This window comes from Stomoxys calcitrans, chromosome 3, assembly GCF_963082655.1.
Source record: "Stomoxys calcitrans chromosome 3, idStoCalc2.1, whole genome shotgun sequence".
Taxonomy (NCBI): domain Eukaryota; kingdom Metazoa; phylum Arthropoda; class Insecta; order Diptera; family Muscidae; genus Stomoxys; species Stomoxys calcitrans.
In genome coordinates, this window is record NC_081554.1 from 46,844,299 (window position 1) to 46,865,793 (window position 21,495).

Below are 21,495 nucleotides of genomic sequence, written 5' to 3' on the forward strand. Positions count from 1 at the left end.
TATATATGGAAGCTATATCCAAATCTGAACCGTTTTTTTCCAATTTCAATAGGCTTCGTCTCTAGGTCGAAAAACATGCGTATACCAAATTTTAAGACAATCGGATGAAAAATGCGATCTGTACTTTGTACACAAATTAACATGGACAGCAGGACATAGATAAATCGAATCAGAAAGTGATTCTGAATCGATCGGTATACTTATCAATGGGTCTATCTCTCTTCCTTCTGGGTGTTACAAACAAATGCACTTATTTATAATACAACAGTAGTGGTGTAGGGTATAATGAGTGAGCGAAACAAAAGCAACGCTTTAAACTTTTAGTATAGGTGAAGCAAAATTATGGGATTTGAATGGACAATTTTGTTTTAGAGATTGTTGAGCAACAAGTTTACACAAAATGTATGTCTTTTTATACCCACCACCTAAGGATGGGGGTATATTCATTTTGTCATTCCGTTTGCAACACATCGAAATATTCATTCTTGATCAGCGTTAAAATCTGTGACGATCTAGCCATGTCCGTCCGTCTGTCTGTTGAAATCACGCTACAGTATTTAAATATAGAGATATTGAGCTGAAACTTTGCACAGATTCTTTTTTTTTGTCCATAACCTGGTTTCGTTCGAAGATGGGCTATATCGGACTATACCTTGATATAGCCTCCCTAAAGAACGATCCGCCGATTTAGGGTATAAGGCTCATAAAAGACGCATTTATTGTCCGATTTTGCCAAAATTTGAGGCAGTGAGTTGTGTTAGGCCTTTTGACATCCTTGTTTAATTTGGCCCAGATCGGTCCAGATTTGGATATAGCTGCCATATAGACCGACATCTTGATTTTAGGTCTTGGGTCCATAAAAGGCGCATTTATTGTTCAATTTTGCCGAAATTTGGGACAGTGAGTCGTATTAAGCCCTTCGACATCCTTCTTCAATTTGGTCCAGATCGGTCCAGATTTGGATGTAGTTGTTATTTAGACCGATCTTTCTATTTAAGGTTTTGAGCTCATAAAAGGCGCATTTATTGTCCAATTTCGCCGAAATTTGGGACAGTGAGTTCTGTTAGGCGCTTCGACATCCTTGTTCAATTTAACCCAGATGGGTCCAGATTTGAATATAGCTGCCATATAGACCGATCTCTCGATTTAAGGTTTTGGACCCATAAAAGGCGCAATTATTGTCCGATTTCACCGAAATTTGGGACAGTAAGCTATGTTAGGCCAGTCGACATCTTTCTTTAATTTGGCTCGGATCGGTTTAGATTTGGATATAGCTGCCATATAGACCGATCTCTCTATTTAAAGTCTTGGCCCCATAAAAGACACATCTATAATCCGATATCGCTGAAATTTGACAGTGACTTATGTTATGTTATATGGATCAGATCGGTCTATATTTGGATATAGCTACAAAAAAGGCCAATATTTAGATCTACAAAATTGAACAATGACTTGTACTTATTAGGGCTCTCAATATCCGTGTCGAATTTGGTCGAAATTGGACCAAATTTCGCAAAAGCTGATATGGGGTCATAAATTATGCATTTTCACCGGATCATGACAAAACTTGGATACTCACCACCCGAGGTGGTGAGTATCCAAAGGTCGATTGAACTTAACGCCTTTTAAGTTGTTTATTCTTGGTAAACAAATATGCTTTTAACAAGACCTAAAGAATATTAAGAGCAAGAATTCAAATTTTTTAGCTTGAATTCATTAACATTTGAACTTGTTCGAAGCGTGTGTTTTATTTACTATGCTCCAAGCCTTATTGATATCTGCCAAAGCATTGTCAATTCAATATTTTCGCATGTATCATATAATGCGTATAATGACTTTTACTTTATAAGGGCCATTTCTTTTTTTTACCAAAAGCAGAAGATAGTCATGATCTAAAAATGAAAATTTTCTATTTATAGCAATCTAATTTAAATTCTTCTAAAGCTCTTTTATCAGCTGTACATCATAAAGAAGACAAACATTGCTTAAACTTAAAAATAATTACCACAAGCAACTTTTGCATCAGGATCTTGTTTTAAATGGGCATCCAAAATAGCGTCACTGATTTGATCGCACATCTTATCTGTAAGAGACACATAAAAAAAACGGAAAAGGTGAATAAGACAAACATGAAACAAAACTATATTTCAATATATATATAAAATGCTTATATGTAGTTCAAAAATAAAATAAAATTAAGAATTATTGCAGTTGCTTTGCAGTGGTGAGCGAAATTTGAAAATTCACTTTGCCTTACAAAAACAATCAGATTATGGGAAACCTGCAACATGAGTTATCGCACGCGCATTCAAAATACAGCGAACAAGTCTGCAAGAAACGACCAAAGGAGACAAAACTGCACTGTCAAACGTTTGCATATGTGAAATTCAATGCCAATATGTCTAGAACACGAAACTTAGGGTACCCAACTCAGTGTCACATAATATATATTTCGAGATTTGTATTAAAATTTGAAGAACTCCTCATGGCAAACGACAGAAAACCGAACACCGTGTTGACCCCCTTCATCATACCCACCACCCTGTCGGAATATTAAATGACTGCGAACATAAGAGAACCTTGTAAGACATGTACATATTTTCTGATGACGCTGCACTAAAATTGGACGACATTTGAAAAAGACAAATGTACGTTGAACATAGAGAACTAATTAGCTGGCACAAGCGCCAATTTGGTATCTTCCTAAAAATTATGAAAGAGCTACAAAAACAACAAACAAAAAATGCCCCGGTATATGCCATAAAATGCAATTTGAGATTTTCGTTGAAATTGAGAAATCCACCGCAATGAAGAGAGCAACAAAGAACTTATATTGACTGGACAAAATGAAGTTAATATTCAAATCAAGTTATCATTGACCGCTGCATATGATCCAATAATCAATTTTCACAAAAGTTCAACACAGTAATTAGAGGATTAAATGGCGTATCAGTATGTTATATATAATAGAAAAAATCGTTGCCCTGTTGCAGAATTAAACGAAAAAAAAGCAAGATGATAAGAAATGAAAGTAAAGTTAAAACGCAATTGTGGTGAATGTTCCAGTCACCAAGATCTAATCAAAGCAAAGAAGAAGAGATGGCAAAGATTTTTTTTCAAGACTACTTTACTTCCAAACAAGTAAAGACGGGCTAAAGCCGCACGAAGGCGACCTCTTGATACCCTACACCACATTAAATATGCAGGCTAAGTCGTAGAATTTGAAATTTGATTTTTTGAGAAGATCGAATGATAAATGGTTTAGCAGAGGCTTTCAAAGTGAAAATCGGAAGATGCATATATATGGGAGCTATATCTAAATCTGAACCGATTTCTATGAAAAGCGCCCATAATGTCGAGACTTATAAGAGAATCACTCATGCGAAATTTCGTAAGAATCGGTTATATAATTGCAATTTTAGCCCAAATCGGACGAACATATATATGGGAGCTATATCTAAATTTGAACCAATTTCTATGAAATCCTCCCATAGTCTCGAGACTTATATGAGAATCCCTCGAGCAAAATTTCGTGAAAATCCGCTTACGAATAACGACATAATTGCAATTTTAGTCCAAATCGGACGAACATATACATGGGAGCTATATCTAAATCTGAGCCGATTTATGCGAAATTCACCAATAATGCCGAGACTTATAAGAGAATCACTCGCGTAAAATTTCGTGAGAATCGGTTTACAAATAACTATATACTTGCAATTTTAATCCAAATCGGACGAACATATATATGGGAGCTATATCTAAATCTGAACCAATTTCTATGAAATCCTCCCATAACCGATTTCTATGAAAAGCGCCCATAATGTCGAGACTTATAAGAGAATCACTCATGCGAAATTTCGTAAGAATCGGTTATATAATTGCAATTTTAGCCCAAATCGGACGAACATATATATGGGAGCTATATCTAAATTTGAACCAATTTCTATGAAATCCTCCCATAGTCTCGAGACTTATATGAGAATCCCTCGAGCAAAATTTCGTGAAAATCCGCTTACGAATAACGACATAATTGCAATTTTAGTCCAAATCGGACGAACATATACATGGGAGCTATATCTAAATCTGAGCCGATTTATGCGAAATTCACCAATAATGCCGAGACTTATAAGAGAATCACTCGCGTAAAATTTCGTGAGAATCGGTTTACAAATAACTATATACTTGCAATTTTAATCCAAATCGGACGAACATATATATGGGAGCTATATCTAAATCTGAACCAATTTCTATGAAATCCTCCCATAGTCTAGAGACTTGTAAGAGAATCCCTCGAGCTAAATTTCGTGAGAATCGTTTTACAAATGACGACATAATTGCAATTTTAGTCCAAATCGGACGAACATATACATGGGAGCTATATCTAAATATGAACCGATTTTTTCCAATTTCAAAAGTCTTTGTCTCTAGGCCCAAGAAAAGTTATCAGAAAGCCCTTTGTGCAAAATTTCGTAAGAATTGGTTTACAAATGATGATATAATTGCAATTTAAGTCCAAATCGGACGAATATATATATGGGAGTTATATATAAATCTGAACCGATTTCTATGAAATTCGGCAATAATGGCGAGAGTTATCAGAAAGCCCTTCGTACAAAATTTCGTGAGAATCGGTTTACAAATAAATATGGGACTCAAATGAAAGGTATTTGCGAGTAGAATACGAATCTGGTATCCAAATGTGTGATCAAGTTTAGGGCTCAAACCCTAAACCGGTCATATTTGCTGACTTTAACAATAGGGAGTTTAAATGAAAGGTATTTGAGATTAGAAAACCAATTTAATATCCAATTTTGAGGCCAATGGCGATATGGGGTTCATATAAATGATATATGAGAGAAGACTATGATGCTGATATACATTCAGGCCTAAGTGTTTGGGGGAGTGGGGTCCCTAAAACACCCCTAAATCGGGCATATTTACCGACCACGTTGCAATATAAAGGTATTTTGGTAGTAGAATACGAATCTGATATCCAAATGTGGGACCATACATCTGGGGCACCGCTCTATCCCAAAACACCCCCCAAAGAGTACAAATTTTGAGGCCAAGTGTTTGAGGACGCCTCATACCACAAACTCCTCTTCAAACAATGGCAATTTGGGGTTAAATAAATGGCCCACCCCTAAATCGGACATTTTGACAATATCGGGCTGCAATAAAGACTTTTAAGAATGGACTTTATCTAAAACCCAAACTTTAATGACCCTAAACTCTCCGAGCGAGTTCATAGACCAATAAAGATCATATGGGATTCGGATAAAGGCATTTATATTGTTATGCTTTTGCGATACATATATGATTTTCGTAGCATGGTTTTTCACTAAAAGCTCTTTAATTGTCGAAAATAAATATTCAAAAGATAATTTTGTGCCATATAAAGTAAAAGTCAATTTACGAACTTCTTCATTAGTGTGAAGAAATTTTTTAAATAATTTTGTGCGTCAGATTTTTTACGAATAAGAACTCATGAAAATATGATACAGGGATATGGGGCTGTAAAAAAGTCATCACCTTAATGTACATTGTGGCAAGAGGCGGATAATAATCCAAAACATTTTTCTTAACCTAACCTACAAAAATTTATGTACATACAAATCTATATGTATTGAAAATCATCTAAAGTATTGAGTATAGAAAACGCCAATCATTAACATGCTATTACAGAGACAATAATAAAACACAATTTCCTACTATAGGCACTACACGTTCAAATTCTGAAGTGTAAATTCTAGTTCTACAGTCATAACACGTCCAGTTTCATATACTGTAGCAAATATATTTGCTATTTAATCTTTATAAAGATTAAGTTCTAAGTGAAAGTGTTCAGTGAACAGCATTTAAAAAAAAATAAAAATATTTTTTTATAAGACATAGCAAAAGCCCTTTGATCCAAGGCATGAAACAACATGTTTTTAAAAACTTTGTAATGTATATAATGCAATAAGTCTCTTATTTAATAGAATAAAAAGTTCCCCCGATTCAAATGTGCGCATTGAAATTTCTTTTCAAATATAACTCCGTGATAATTTTTTTACATTTTGAGCTTTAAAAAATATAATACATTTTTGCTTAGTAATCACTATCTCGGACGTCACCCATTATTGAAGACCAAATCAGCTGAGAAAACAATTTCTGTTTTTCAGACATAAACAATAGAGTAATGGCGTTACCATTCTATTTAAAAATAAGCTCATATGAGCATATCAACAAAATAAATAAAAATGAATTTTAAATCAAGTTTAATGCTAGAGAGATAAGGCATTTTAGAAAATTTGTAGACAAATGTATGTGTGTAGGTTGTTTGTTAATGAGATAGATAGATACTTGGTGACAAATAGGGCATGTAGCAAGAAATAATGAAATGTCCAGAGACCGGTGACTACAAACATAAATGCAATTCAGCTATCAGCTAGAAAAAACATCACATTGTATAACAAAAGCACGAAAAAAAAAACAAATGAAATAGAAACACATAAACGTTGCTAATACGTATGTACAGCGAGTGTCAAAATAACGTGTACAAAAGTCATACTATGGCGGGCTTTTTCTGGTCAAAAACCTCAAACTAACTTTCATCGCTAAACAAAACGTTGTTCCAGAAAGAAACTTCATTAATTTTCTTACTTCATATGAATATTAAATTTAAATGCTGAATTAAAAACTTTTTTAAAACAAATGCTTTTGTGCTTCTATACATTTTATTTTGATGCTCACTGTATCTACATCGAAGTAAAATAACACGCTTTAGCCCAAACTAATATCTTAGGTACCTTATAACAAAAATAAAAGTTAACAACACGTGGTTGAGATTCATACATATGTATTAGATATTTCTATACATACATATCTAAGTAGGCAGGTATGTGTTTTCCAAAAACAATGGATATACATATGTACATTGTACATATCCCTCACACGTTAGTTAAAGAAATTTATCATGCAAAGAGCGTGCAAAAAGAAATTAACAAAAAAAAACCCCAACATTGTACACTTACACACACACACCTCAGCACATAATGTTTGTATTATAAAATTTTTAGATAAGAATACGATCAATATTCTACTATACTCGTTTGTAGTTTGTTTTGATCAACCGATTCTTAATGGATTTTATGCATGGCGCTAGAGGTACACATACAAGTACGTATATTCCCCCCTTAAAAAAACTAAATATCGCTCAACTTGCATGAATTGAGAGAACGCAACAACAGTGCTGAAGGCATTTGGTTATAAAATGCATACTTGTGCAATGTACACATACTAGTAGGCATATTCCCCCCTTAAAAAAAACTAAATATCGCTCAACATGCATTTATTGAGAGGAGAACGCAACAACAGTGCTGAAGGCATTGGGTTATTGAATGCATACTTGTGCAATGTAAGAGATAGAATTCGTTCTATAGTATGAGACGAACGTATTCTGGAGAGGCAAAATTCAAAAGCACATGGTGCGCATGAATGAGTTGAACTATGTTCTTGGGTGACCAGGTTTTCAAAACAAAACGTCTATAAATGGAATTTATTTCATGTGAGTGGAGAGTGAGTGTGAATAAATAAAATAAATATGTTACAATCATATATATATGTGTATAATGGCATGGAGCATTGGTGGCGTTTTGGTTGGTTGTTTGTCTACTATTTGAATGTACAAATTATCTTTAAACTATTTTCTTTGCCTAAACGACCAGAAATACTTATAGCATAGAAAGAAAACCCTATTGCCCATATTCATAAAACTTAAAGTAGAGTTGTAGTAGGCTTATTTGACAGATTTCTATTATCGAACTGTCAAATAAACCTACTGTAAAGCTGTTTTAAGTTTTGTGAATACGGGTGTATATAAGTAAATACTTAAAGCTTTTAAAACCCCGTTTACACAGCTCTTTAAATTCGGATTTAATAGCTCGATCATCTGTTTTCCCTTTATAAAATCAGCTGACGAGAGCCTTAAATCCGGATTTAATGAGCAGTGTAAACTGGGTTGAAGATCAAGATGGATATTGAGAGAACATTTGCTAAAACTTTTGGTCACAAAACTATCTCTAAGCCAATACCTGATAAGAGCCAATGTTTTGCCGACAGTCCTATTTAGGGTCGAAAAAGACATGTTTAAAGAGCGAATTTTTCGTCATGTTTATTAAAACGGGTAAAAAACATTAACCCGGATGGCCCTGGTGTTGCCATATTGCTATGTTAACATTTTGATAAGTTTTTACAGTACTTGAAGTATAAAATTGGAACGGTTTCACATTATGAAATTTTGCATGTTTTTGAGAAGTAAATGCCCATGAACATTCCACTTAAAAACAGTTAACAAAACCACTTGTCCTTCAAACAAGTGGTTTTGGACAACACCGAATGACGCTCGGTTTCAAGCGTCAAAGTTGAAAACACGCAAAAGTGAAATAATTTTTAACTTTGACGACCAAAAACACAACTTCAAATGTGGCAACACCAAATTAAGCTCTGTTTCTAGCGTCAGAGTTGAAAATTTTTTTACTTTTCGGCGTTGCTTTTGTGGAATTTGTGTGCAGAGTTGCATTTTTGCAACGCGACGCTCAATATTTTCGGCGTTACTACAGAAAGAGGCAGACTATCTGGCGCCTCATCTGGACAAAATTTTCACAGCGTGCCTAGGATTTGCATATACTCCGAAAGCCTGGCAGGAGGCAAGACCCATTAGCCTTACGTCCTTTCTACTCAAAACCATGGAACGTATTGTGGGCACCATGATAAAGAGAAGGACATCCAGCTCAAATACAAACAGCATGCCTATGTCAAGGAAAGGTCGGTGGAGACTGCCCTGCACGAGGTTGTGCATGAAATAGGAGAATCCTTCGATGCCATAACGTACACACTAACGGTATGCATTGACATAGAGGGGGCTTTTAACAATGTGCGGACCGATACACTAGAATACAGAAAGTGGCACAGGGCACGCCACAGGGCTGCATTTTAAATTTAACTTTTCGATCGGATACCTGAGACGACACTTGAGGTCGAGTGCGAGGCACTGCTGCCATCGACTTGGATTGACGGAACCCCAAATATTGCCATTTGGAAGGTCAATGTTACACGGACGGATCAAAGCGAGAGCACAGAGTGGGCCAGTGGGTCTACATTGAGAACCCAGGGACTGAGGTCTGTTTAAGACTGTCTGACCATAATACGGTCCTGCAGGCGGAGATCCGGGCGATCGCGTAATGCGTGAAGTGGTGTGGTGCTAACGCGAGGACGTCGAGTGTGAACATCTTTACGGAGAGTAAAATTGCCATAAGGGCAATAACAACAATAATAACGGTTAAATCACGAACAGTCTTGCAGTGTATCTCTGAGGATGGCAAAATCCACATCGTTTGGGTCATAAAGGAGTAAGGGGGAATGAAAGGGCAGATTATTTGGCGGTGAAGACCAGAGGACTGCTGTCAATAAACTTGGTTCAGTCCGAGTTAAGGGCATGGGCGACGAATGCGCATGCAACACTGTAGAACAGCGAAACGGTCGGTATGACGACGAAAATCCTTAGGGTGGATCCAAATCGTGAGAAGACGAGTCTATTACTGAAAGGAAATAAGAAGGAGGTCAGCAAAGATATTGGTATCATGACGGGACACATAGGACTATGAGTTCACTTATGTATAATCGTTGCGGCAAGTGATAGCATATGTAGGGCAAACGGGGAGGATGATGAAACGTTGGAGCATTTCCATTGTCATTGCCCGGCTTTCGCGTCTAACAGATACGGGCACTTAAGTGGGGACACTATATCAGACATGAAGCACCTTAGGGGAGTGGCATGGAAAACAATTAAGCATTTTGTAAGTAGCACGGAAATCCTAACTTAGATTTTCTTTTTCAATGTTACTTTTTTTTGTATTTAGAGCGCATAACAAGCCGATTTCTGGCTTAGGCGTATGTCCATAGTGGTATGGGGCGGATTTATATCTGCACACTCTTTTCAACCTAACCTTACCTAACCAATTCCCTCTCCCTCCTAATGCTGGCGACATTTGTGGGGTACTTTGTCATGTAAAAACTTCTCCCTAAAGAGGTGTTGCACTGTGGTACACTAATTGGACTCGACTATAAAAAGGAGGCACCTGATCATTGAGCTTAAACTTGAATTGATTTTAGGTGAATTTATAATGGCGATGGAAATGTGTTTGAACCGTTGAATCAACCAAAATAAAATATCCCCTTTAATGCCCATATTTCTTTTGTCCTGCTAACTTTTTATATGTTGATCATCATTAAGGGTTTATTGAACTGAATAGCATTTGCCACCAAATGCCTAAGGCTTGTATGTTACCAGAGCTTATATTATGACTTTCCGTAAAGTTTTTCCATTAAATTCATATTAAAAACTTTTGAAACATAAACAACCTAATACATGCAAAAACTAAACTAAATAAACAAATAATTTAGAAAAACAAAAGACAAATAATTGTCTTAATTTGATTGCAGACTATCACTATAACCTACCCTAACCTATATAAGGCTTCAAAGTGCGTTTATTTGTGTAATTAAGTACTAATAAGATAACAAAGTGGCCAGCGTTATTATGTGACCTAATATGTGTTCTTATAAAATAATTGAAAAAGAAAGGAAAAGAATAGAAAAATCTCAAGTCACGTATTTAATGTATTTTCATTTACGACCTGTTTAAGGAGTTGAGACTTTGTACATAAAAAAGTACGTTAACTGCAGAAAAACTAAGGCTATTAATGCTTAAAATCTCTAAAGACTTTCCTCCGATAAAACAACGCGACTTTACTATACCCTTCACCATAGGATGGGGTGTTATTACTCCGCCACTCCGTTTGTAACACCTTGAAGGAAAACGGGATTGGAGAAAAATCTATTCCGCAGAAAGAAAAAAAAAGTGAGTTGGAAAAACGCGAGTGTGAGCAATTGAGGATGCACATGAGTCAGAATGAAGTCCGGAAATTTTAACAAAGAATCAAACATCAAACCGATGACTTTGGTGCAAGTACATCCTCCTGCAGAGACGAAGAAGGTGCTTAGTGTGCTTATAGTATGCTTCCAGATGCTCAAGAATTCAAATCGGAAGATCGGTTTATATGGGACCTATATCAGGTTATGGACCGATTTGGACAGTACAGTTGTTGGAAGTCATAACTGAAGACCATCTGCAAATCGGACAAAAATTGCGGTTTCCAGGGGCCCAAGAAGTCAAATCGGGAGATCGGTTTACATAGGAGTTTTATCCAAATCTGAGCTGATATGGACCATTTGCAATCCGCAACGACCTACATCAATAGTAAGTATCTGAGCAAAATTTCAAGCGGCTAGCTTTACGCGTTTCACCGCTATCGTGATTTCGACAGATGGACGGCTAGATCGACTCAGAATTTCGAGACGACTCAGAATATATACATTTTATGGGGTCTTAGATCAATATTTCAAGGTGTTACAAATGGAATGACTAGATGAGTATACCCCAATCCTATGGTGGTGGGTATAAAAAAGGTCCAACGCACAGTTGCCAGATTTTTTTGAGACAGATCCCCAAAATACCAAAAAAATGTCCACAAAAAAATCCCAAGGCTCAAGATTTCAAATCGGGAGATAGTTTTATGCGGTTTTTATGGGAGCTATAATAAACCTGTTTGGACCATACTTGGCACGTTTGCAAGGGTTTAGTCAAATCGAAAGACCACTTTATATGGGAGCTATGTCGAAATCTGAACCGATATGGTCCATTCGCAAATAACCCCCGGCACGGGATAGCCGTGAGCACCACACAGGCTGGAACATTGAGCTTAAACTTGTGTGGTGTTCATTGCTGTCACGAGAAGCTTAGCCTCGAGCTACCGGGCGCGTCCACAGGTTGTGGATAGTGGAATGCTCCATACGGAGTAACTGCAACGGCAGTCGCGGACAATCAGCGGTATCGATCGGAGAGTCCAGGTGGCACCGGCTCTTGCACAAATACTGAGTGCCTATGAGGCTCGATATTACAAGGCAGGTTATTGGTACCTATAAATAACCAATGGCCACCCTATTCTCGCCGCAATCGGTCCTTTGCATCGGAACGAGCTTGCTCACATCCAAGAGCTTGGCGAGGATCGCCACTACCACATTAAAATGTGGCTGCAACAACAATAACATTCGCAAATTACCCAAAATTTCAAGGACATAGCTTCACTCGTTCAACCACTATCGTGTTTCGACAGACGGACGGAGGGAGGCACATTAAAATTAGGTGCTACCAACGGAATGACTATGGTGGTGGGGTATCTTAGTATTTTGGATGCCGCGACCTTGGACAACCTTAAATTGTTGGAAACTTTTCCCGCTGTGGTATGATGAACTAAAGCATATGTCTATCATGGTTAGTTATATAAGAGTGGCAGTCCTTTGACAGACTCACTTAGACAATTTTAAGTCCATTGTGATACCACAGTAGCTACAGACCAAGGCCTCTGGCGGGAATCGAACTCCATGACCCCTCTCTGGCAATCCCAACACACTTCAAACTCGACTATCGGGACGCCCATAATCATGTGTTTATGTACGTTTTCTCATTTCGGTTGCTATACAGTAAAGATCAGTGTAGGTGAATATGCTTTCACACCCAATCCAAGGGCCAGAACTACACATAAGGAAAATTCGCATACTAAAGAAAATCCCCATCATAAATCCCGTACCCACGAAAAAATCCCCGGTTTGAGGAAATTTCCCTTAATCTGACAAACTGGACCAACGGTCGAGGAGTGTCTTATATTTAATTATTGACGCTTGGAAAAATTAATGTAACCACTCATTTCTTAATTAAATATAACTACATACTATTAAATTAACGTCAATTCTTTACCCTTCAACAAGCGAATAGGTATCGTTGGACGTCATTAAAATGGTTAAATCGTTTTCATTAACTGTGGGAACATCTATGTAAAACGTAATTTCTAAGGAAAAACTTGGTGTCATTAGTCCAATAATACATTCAGATACAAAACTACTTTAATACCGCCCGCCAGATTTAGAAAAAAACGGTAAGGAGAGGCGAAGCCGACTATATAATACCCTACACTTACCCAACAAATATAAATTCGGACAATATATAAATATATATCTATATGAGACCTATATCTAAATCTGAACCGACTTTTAAACAGATCGTTTGAAAATTGTTGTTACTACGGCCATATAAGTGCAAATCTAGCGATAAATATGTATGGGTGCTATATCTAAATCTGAACCAATTTTAATGAAATCTTACAGATATGTTGAGATCAGTAACAAAACAATCCGCGCCAAATTTTGTGTCGATTGGTTATAGATTGTAGCTACTACGGCTATTAAGGTGCAAATCGGGCGATACATATGTGTGGGAGCTATATCTAAATCTGAACCGATTTTGACGAAATTTTGCGGACATGTTAAGATCGGCAACAAAACAATTTATGACAAATTTTGTGCAGATCGGTTGAAAATTGTAGTTACTACGGCCATTTAAGTGGAAATCGGGCGATACATATATATGGGAGCTATATTTAAATCTGGACCGATTTTGATGAAATTTCGCGGACATGTTAAGATCAGCAAGAAAACAATCCGTGCCAAATTGTGTCCAGATCGGTTGAAAATTGTTGTTACTACGGCCATTTAAGTGCAAATCGGGGGATACATATATATGGGAGCTATATCTAAACCTGAAGTGATTCTGAGTCGATCGGTATACTTATCAATGGGTCTAGCTCTTCTCCTTCTAGGCGTCGCAAACAAATGCACAAACCTATTATATAATACCACAGTGGTGGTGTAGGGTATAAATATAAACTCTCACCCATGCAATCGGAATATTTCTCAGCAGTCCAAAAGTCCATCATGAAAATGACTTCAAAGACTTCTTGAAGACAATTTGAACTTTGCCACCGATATGGCATATCCGCTGACGTGTCATACAGATTGTGTTATAAAATTTTATTGTCGACCGATTCACTAACCGTGTCCACGATCAAGTCAGCAAAATTTTTGCGTTATTGAGAAATTTAAAATTGTTATATAATTTTTTTCTTCGAAAAATGGACCTCCTCTAAAGAACATCATAGTGGACCAGTCACTTGAATTGTCCTGAAACATGACACGTTCACAATGTCGCTTCAAATGTCATGCATGATTTTCGCGACATTCATATAGAGTATGTCAGCAACGATTTGTAACGGCTGTCGGCTAGACGTCTTCAATGAGTTAACATGGTCATGCACCCTTCTTTTAAGGCGGCGTCTTGACGAAGCGGCCTGCTGCGTTCATAGCGGGCATAAAATAACCCACACACAACATATCTATATCTAGTTTAGACTATTTAGTCGAATCAGCAACACACTACATAAATTGAATTGCCCTAGAGGAAGGTGTCCATATACATAAAAAGAAAAAATAAAATCAAATAAACCAGAACACACATCTCTTGGCAGACATAATATAAATAAACATATGTAACATAACAACCGCAAAAAATACATCACTTAGCCATTAGAACGACAATTCTCTCTGGGTGAAGAGGAGATAGAGATGGTGGATAACGAATAAACAATGCATGGGGTATAAGAAAAGAGTAATACAATATTCTAACGAAATACAATCAACACACGAAAGTAAGGAAACATATAGTCAGCCAACGCCATTTTGTTTGAAATACAGCATTAAAAAAGAGAACACACAAGTTCACTCCATCACCATAGGAAATGCTGAATGCATGTGGTAGCTCAGAACCACAACAAATGCCTAAAAGCTACCAAGAAGCAGTAGTAGCAGAAAATGCTGGGTAAATAAGTTTCTCAGAGTCGATATTTTAAAAAGCCAAATTTGAAGAAACAGCATAGACATTTTTCTCTTCATATCTTTCGAGAGGCGAAGAATGTGAAAGGTGAGTTCGTGTGAGCAATTTAAACCAAAACTAATCAATCCATCGAACCATCAATCGATCAAATTTGTATGCACAAATATGTCATGATATCAGAAATTAATATTTAAGCCAATGAGAAAAAAATCGTGCAATTTCTTTTGAAATACGCAAATTGTTGTGCTATCTAAGACGTATGTGAAAATTGATAAATTTCGAATTAAAGAGCACATTTTAAGCTTTGTTGTTTCCACAACCATGTGATGCGACAGGTGTTTTAGTTTTGTTTTCGTTCTTTGTTTGATAAATCTAAAAATAACTTAATTTTGCGTGCTATATACATGTAATTGGTCAAAAAACACACTTTCTATAAACCTCCATGTTGATGTCAAAAACCAATCGGAACAGACTGTTTACCTGTGTTCGAAAATAAATTGAAAGAGGTGTGCGGTGTGCACAGCTCGATCCACGAAGAAACTTTCAAAAACATAATTTCACCACGCTCACGGAAAAAAACCAGTATGTAAAGATCGGATAAAAACTGTGGCTTCTATAGCCTTAAAAGGCCATATCGGATGGAAAATATATATGGGAGCTATATCTAAATCTGAATCGATTTTTATGAAAGTTTGGCAACATATTAAAAAGTCAAGTAAAACATTTCATGGAAAATTTTGCAAAGATCGGACCAAAATTGTGGCTTCTAAAGCCTTCAAAGGCCACATCGGATGGAAGATATATATGGGAGCTATATCTAAATCTGAACCGATTTTAGTGAAATTTCGCAAACGTATTGAAACGTTATATGAAACATCTCGTTTAAAATTTTGTAAAGATCGGATAAAAACTGTGGCTTCTATAGTTTAAAAGGCCATATCGGATGGAAAATATATATGGGAGCTATATCTAAATCTGAACCGATTTTTATGAAATTTTGCACACATATTGCAACGTCAAGTAAAACATTTCATGCAAAATTTTGCAAAGATCGGACTAAAATTGTGACTTCTATAGCCTTAAAAGGCCATATCGGATGGAAGATATATATGGGAGCTATATCTAAATCTGAACCGATTTTTATGAAATTTCGCACACGTATTGAGACTTAAAATAAAACATCTCGTTCAAAATTTTCAAAGATCTGACCAAAATTGTGGCTTCTATAGCCTTCAAAGGCCATATCGGATGAAAGATATATATGGGAGCTATATCTAAATCTGAACCGATTTTGTTCAAAATCAATAGCATTCGTCCTTGGACCAAAAACATGTCTTGTACAACATTTTGTAACAGTCGGACAACAAATCGAATCAGGAAGTGATTCTAAGCCGATCGGTACACTTATCAATGGGTCTAGATCTTCTCCTTCTTAGCGTTGCAAACAAACGCAAAAAGTTATAATACCCTGTACCACAGTGGTGGTGAAGGGGCGATCGATCGATTGCAACTGAAGAAATTTACTTCCTCCAGTAAACAAGAGTAGTTCTGGCTCTATTATGATCCGCTAGATGCAACTACCTCAACGCCTATAGAGCAGGGATTGATGCCAACGTGATGACTTGGGACCATACGACACACGTCAATTGTTTAACAGCCCAGTCAGACTTATCCGACTCAGACCCAAATCCCTCTGCACGCACCTCACCTTGGTCGCAAAGTTCCTGGATCTGGATATACAACAGAACCAAGCAGACAACTGATAGAACAGTATACACTGCAACGAGAATTAAAATCAGCGAACGGCAACTCGAAGAAAATTTCCATCTCAAGGTAGGGGCAGCTGTGTTGTTGTTGTAGCAGTGTGTTTTACACCGAAACGGCAGCCCTTGCCGATGAAGCATTCCATCGGATCAATCCGGTACATACAACCGGCTGCTTGTTGTCGGGAAAACATTTTGGAAGCTGCTTAAGAACCATGGGCACGCAAACATTTCAGTCGTGGACTTTGTAAACCAAGAATGGCTAACAAATTATGTTCCACACATCATTGCGTCCACATAGTCTCTGTCCAATTCGACTGATGCCAATCCATGGGACTTTACTATTTGGGCCCAATCCCATGGCAGTAGGTTGTACGTACCGGATTGACCCGATGGAGTTCTTCAACGGCAAGTGCTGCCGCCTCAGTGTATAATACGCTGCTACAACAACAAAAACTATTTGGTCCATTTTAGAGAGCGCAGGGAAAGGCCTAAAACTATGCGTGTATGGATGCGCAGAAGAAAGTTATTGTACGGAAATGAGTCAAAATATCGGTTGATAACATTCGAACAGCTTGTAACTCGCTTTTATTCGCCGAGCAAAGTCAAAGCAAAAGGTGGTCCTATCGAGCAAAAGTGAATGTGTTTAAAAAATGTGGTTGATTGAATTGGCTACACTTCATGTCAGCTACCATGTATACACTACCCTACTTTTTACAGTAAAAAAGATCACTTGTTTATTTGACCTATTTTCCTAGCTCATCGAGTACTCACTTTAAACAGTTCTCAAACATTCTACTAAAAAGCAGAATGGAATCTATTCTCAAATCAAAGAGTACTGCGCCATTGCAATTAAGATTATCATTGGGGTCCCCTCTTTAAAGCTATGTGCGGGTTATCTTTATCATCAAAGGGCGTGTGTAATACAGAATCACATATAGAAACTATAACTATGGGTTTACAATTGATTATTAAAATGTCAATTATTTAGCAATCATACGTTGGTTGTTTTTCATTGTTGATATTTTTTAAAAAGAGATCAAAGTTTAAAATCGAATTTCAGCTACCATTTCTTATTGCGTACTTCATTTCTATATGCAACTTAAACTTCGCAATGTGTTTTTCATATGAATGGTAGTAAGTAGCTACGCTTAGAAATAAAAACAAATAATATCTGGTTTAATTTCTTTTGAACCAGTTTCTTCAACAACAATGCTACCAGATCTTTACTCTATGAAACTTAAAAAAAAAACATTTTTATACCCTCCATCATAAGAAGGGGTTATACTAACTTCCTTATTCCATTTGTAAATGCCGGAACATAAAACCCCGTCATGACATTTTAAGTCGCCCTGATCATGTCCGTCCGTATGTCTGTTGAAAGCAAGCAAACTTTTAAAGAAGTAAAGCTAGGTGCTTGAAATTTTGCACAAATGCTTCCGTTTAGTGTTTATGTTTTGATATAGCTCCCATATAGACCTTTATCTCCCGATTATGCTTCTTGAGCCTCTGGAGAGCGCAAATCCTATCGGATTTGGCTAAAAATTTGTACTATGACGTTCTCTATGACATTCAAAAGATGTGGCAAGTATTACCGAATCGATCCAAAATCGAATGTTCTTATTGTTGTTGTATCCACATTTTCATGTGGAGGTGGCTATCGTCGTCAACCTCCTATAGGTGAGCACACTCGTTCTGTTCTGAAGGACCGATCGGCAACAGGGCTGTCATTGGTTATTTAAAGGCACCAATAACTCGCCTTGTCATTTGAAGCATCTTAGGCACTCAGTATTTAAGCAAGAGCCGTTGCCGCCCGGCCTCTCACTAAGACTCTCCACCCGATACCGCTAAATGTCCATGGCTGCCGTTGCAGCTACTCTGTATGAAACATTCCACTATTGACAACCTGTGGACGCGCCTGGTAGCTCACAGCTAAGCTTATCGTGATAGCAATGAACCCCACACAGATCGGACCTCTATGTTCCAGCCTGTATGGTGCACACAGCTATCCCGTGCCGGGCCGCGGAAACGTTGTGGTCATTGATTATTCAAAAGCGCCAATAACTCGCTTTGTCATATCGGCACCAAGTATTTATGCAAGAGCCGGTGCCGCCCAACCTGTCACTGAGATTCTCCACTCGATACCGCTGATTATAGGCGACTGCCGTGGGAGCTATTCCTTATGGAGCATTCCACTATCCGCAACCCGATATTTTGCAGCTAAACTTCTCGTGACAACAATGAACACCACACAGATCGTACCTCAATGTTCCAGCCCGTGTGGTGCTAACAGCTATCCCGTGCTCCCATATAAACCGATCTCCCGATTATGCTTCTTGTGCCTCGAGAGGGGCCAACTCTTATCCGATTTGGCAGAAATTTTGCACAATGACTTCTATTTACTTTATTCTACAACATCCGAACCAAGTAATAGCATAAAAATTCTTATCCGTTGTCCTTTGTTGGCTTATAACCGGGCAACTTGACCAATGCGATCCATGGTGGAGGATTATAAAATTCGCCCCGGTCAACTTAGCACGCTTTTACTTGTTTAAATGTCCAATTAAAACAGCTCCTTAAAAAACAGTTTTCTCTTCTCTGCAAGGATATGTCGCCCAACAGTACTTTGACAAGACTCGACATAGAAAGGAGGTTGTCTTTCATTGAGCTTCAACTTGAATCAGACTGCACTAATTGATGTGCGAGAAGAATTTCATGCTGCCCGATTACGTTTAAGCTTCAAATTTGGGTTGAAATATTGAAAATTTGCCCATGAACCATGATTCCATTAAGGAACTGGGGTTAAAGCTTATTGATTAGGTTTCTCCATTATAGTCTAGTCCGAAAGGCGCGGCGCAGTGCGACACCTTTTGGGGAGAAGTTTTAATAAGACAGAATCTACATATGTCGACAGCGTTAGAGGGGGATAACCACCGCTGAATAAAACAAAATTTTACGAAATTTTGTCTTCAAGGAAAATTTCTTACAAATTTTGTCTTTTAGAGAAATTTTCTTAGAAGTGTTGTCTTTTAGGGAAATGTTTTCTTTAGAGAAAATTTCTTAGAAATTTTGTCTTTAAAGAAAATTTCTTAGAAATTTTGTCTTTAGAGAAAATTTCTTAGAAATTTTGTCTTTAGAGAAAATTTCTTAGAAATTTTGTCTTTAGAGAAAATTTCTTAGAAATTTTGTCTTTAGAGAAAATTTCGTAGAATTTTGTCTTTAGAGAAATTTTCTTAGAAATTTTGTCTTTAGAGAAATTTTCTTAGGAATTTTGTCTTTAGAGAAATTTTCTTAGAAATTTTATCTTTAGAGAAAATTTGTTAGAAATTTTGTCTTTAGAGAAAATTTTGAAGAAATTTATAGGAAATTTAAAAATTTTAACTTTGGAGGAAATTCCTTGGATACATTTCTTAGAAATTTTGTCTTTACAAAACATTTTGGTGTCTCCCTAAGATAGATATAATCCATAGAATTTAACAAATTTGATCCATGGTGGAGGCTATAATTTTTCCTGCATAAATGGGGCCTTTGAGTGCACAATCGCTGCAATAAATCAAAGCAAGTTCTTAAGCAATATTTCATTATGCACTTACCTGGATGTCCTTCTCCTACGGATTCGGAAGTGAATAGGAATGACTGGCCATCTTCCATATCGTATTGTGTGCCATTGCCATTAACGCTGCATCCGTTAGAGTGACCATTTGTTACTGTTTGGGGCATTTTTGTAGAAAGATTGATTTGTTGCTGTACAGTGAGTGTAGTAGTAGTGCGGCTAGATGAATTGTTTATATTCCGCTCTGGTGTCTGCTGTGTTGATGGTGACTGATGCTTACTTATCAGAGAACGTGTTGGGTGAGATTTGTTGTTGCCGCTATCGCTGTAGTTTTGTAATTGCCAGAGCTAAAGAATGAATTAACCGTTTTAGAGATTCGCTTTTTGAGAATAAAATATTTTGATATTATTTTAAAGAATAAAATCTATTTAACTAAAATTGATTTTTCTCAAAGTGATGAAATATTTTGTCTGCTGCTGTCAGCCAGCCAGCCAGCCAACAAGCGTTCTAGAGGAGGGGGGCGACACTGAATGGCTGTTTCATAAAAACAACACACAAACACACTACAGCACACACACTGTTTTCCTCTTCGGATATTTCTTTTTTTTTTGTATTTTGCTTTAAATTTTCTTTTTTCTTGATTTTTTTTTTTATAGAAGACAATTTTATGTAACTTCTTTTGAATATTTTACGCTTTTTTCGCACTGGGCAGAGCCTGGACTTGCATTTTCATTGATTTTCTCGATGGATAAAGAACTATTCAATTAGCACACTAAAATTTAATTTAGATTTTCATTTAACTTTATGCAATTCCAAAAATATAATTTCATACACGATTTTTTTTCCTCTAGTATGGGCTTGATTGGCAGGAGAAGTGTATGCGTATGTGTGTGGAAAACGTTTTGAGTTTCGTCGTTTGTTCGTTCGCCACCACAAGAAGGCAATTGATACAGAGAAGGCAACGTCCTCACACCTCGAGGTTCTAAACGTAAAAGAGCGCACAATATTCACATTATTTTCGTTTTATACTCTTTCATCATATTCGTTGACATTTGCGCCGTCTCCAACCAGCAACCTGGGAAATGTGGTACTTTTGTTATTAGACTTTTTTTGCGGGTGTCTGGCTCATTGCTTACAATTGTTTTAGTTTACCTTTTCACTTTTTGTGTTATGCTACTCATTCGCTTCTACAATTTAATACCTTGATTGAAATTAAATAGGTTGGTTGTTGCTCTACCTGTATTTGGTTTACCTGTGAGTCAGAAGTTCTTTTGCTGCTGTTAGGGAATTTTTACTGCTTGATATTTTTTTTAACAAATTGCTGTAAGCGTGTTTTTGTATTTCCTTCC

At 37.0% G+C, this 21,495-nt stretch overlaps 1 protein-coding gene across 2 annotated transcripts in view; it reads right to left on the reverse strand.

The window, feature by feature from the left end:
• Positions 1-20,493, reverse strand: part of LOC106084809 (S-adenosylmethionine synthase) — a 34,178-nt gene extending 13,685 nt beyond the window's left edge. For both annotated transcript variants that reach the window (XM_013248729.2, XM_013248730.2), the window contains exons 1-2: positions 20,187-20,493; positions 2,006-2,083 (exon numbers count right to left, since the gene is read on the reverse strand). In XM_013248729.2, the coding sequence (XP_013104183.1) occupies positions 2,006-2,083; positions 20,187-20,313 (205 nt within the window). In that variant the 5' untranslated portion in view covers positions 20,314-20,493. The remainder of the gene's footprint in view (positions 1-2,005; positions 2,084-20,186) is intronic.
• Between the last annotated feature and the right edge of the window lie 1,002 nt (positions 20,494-21,495).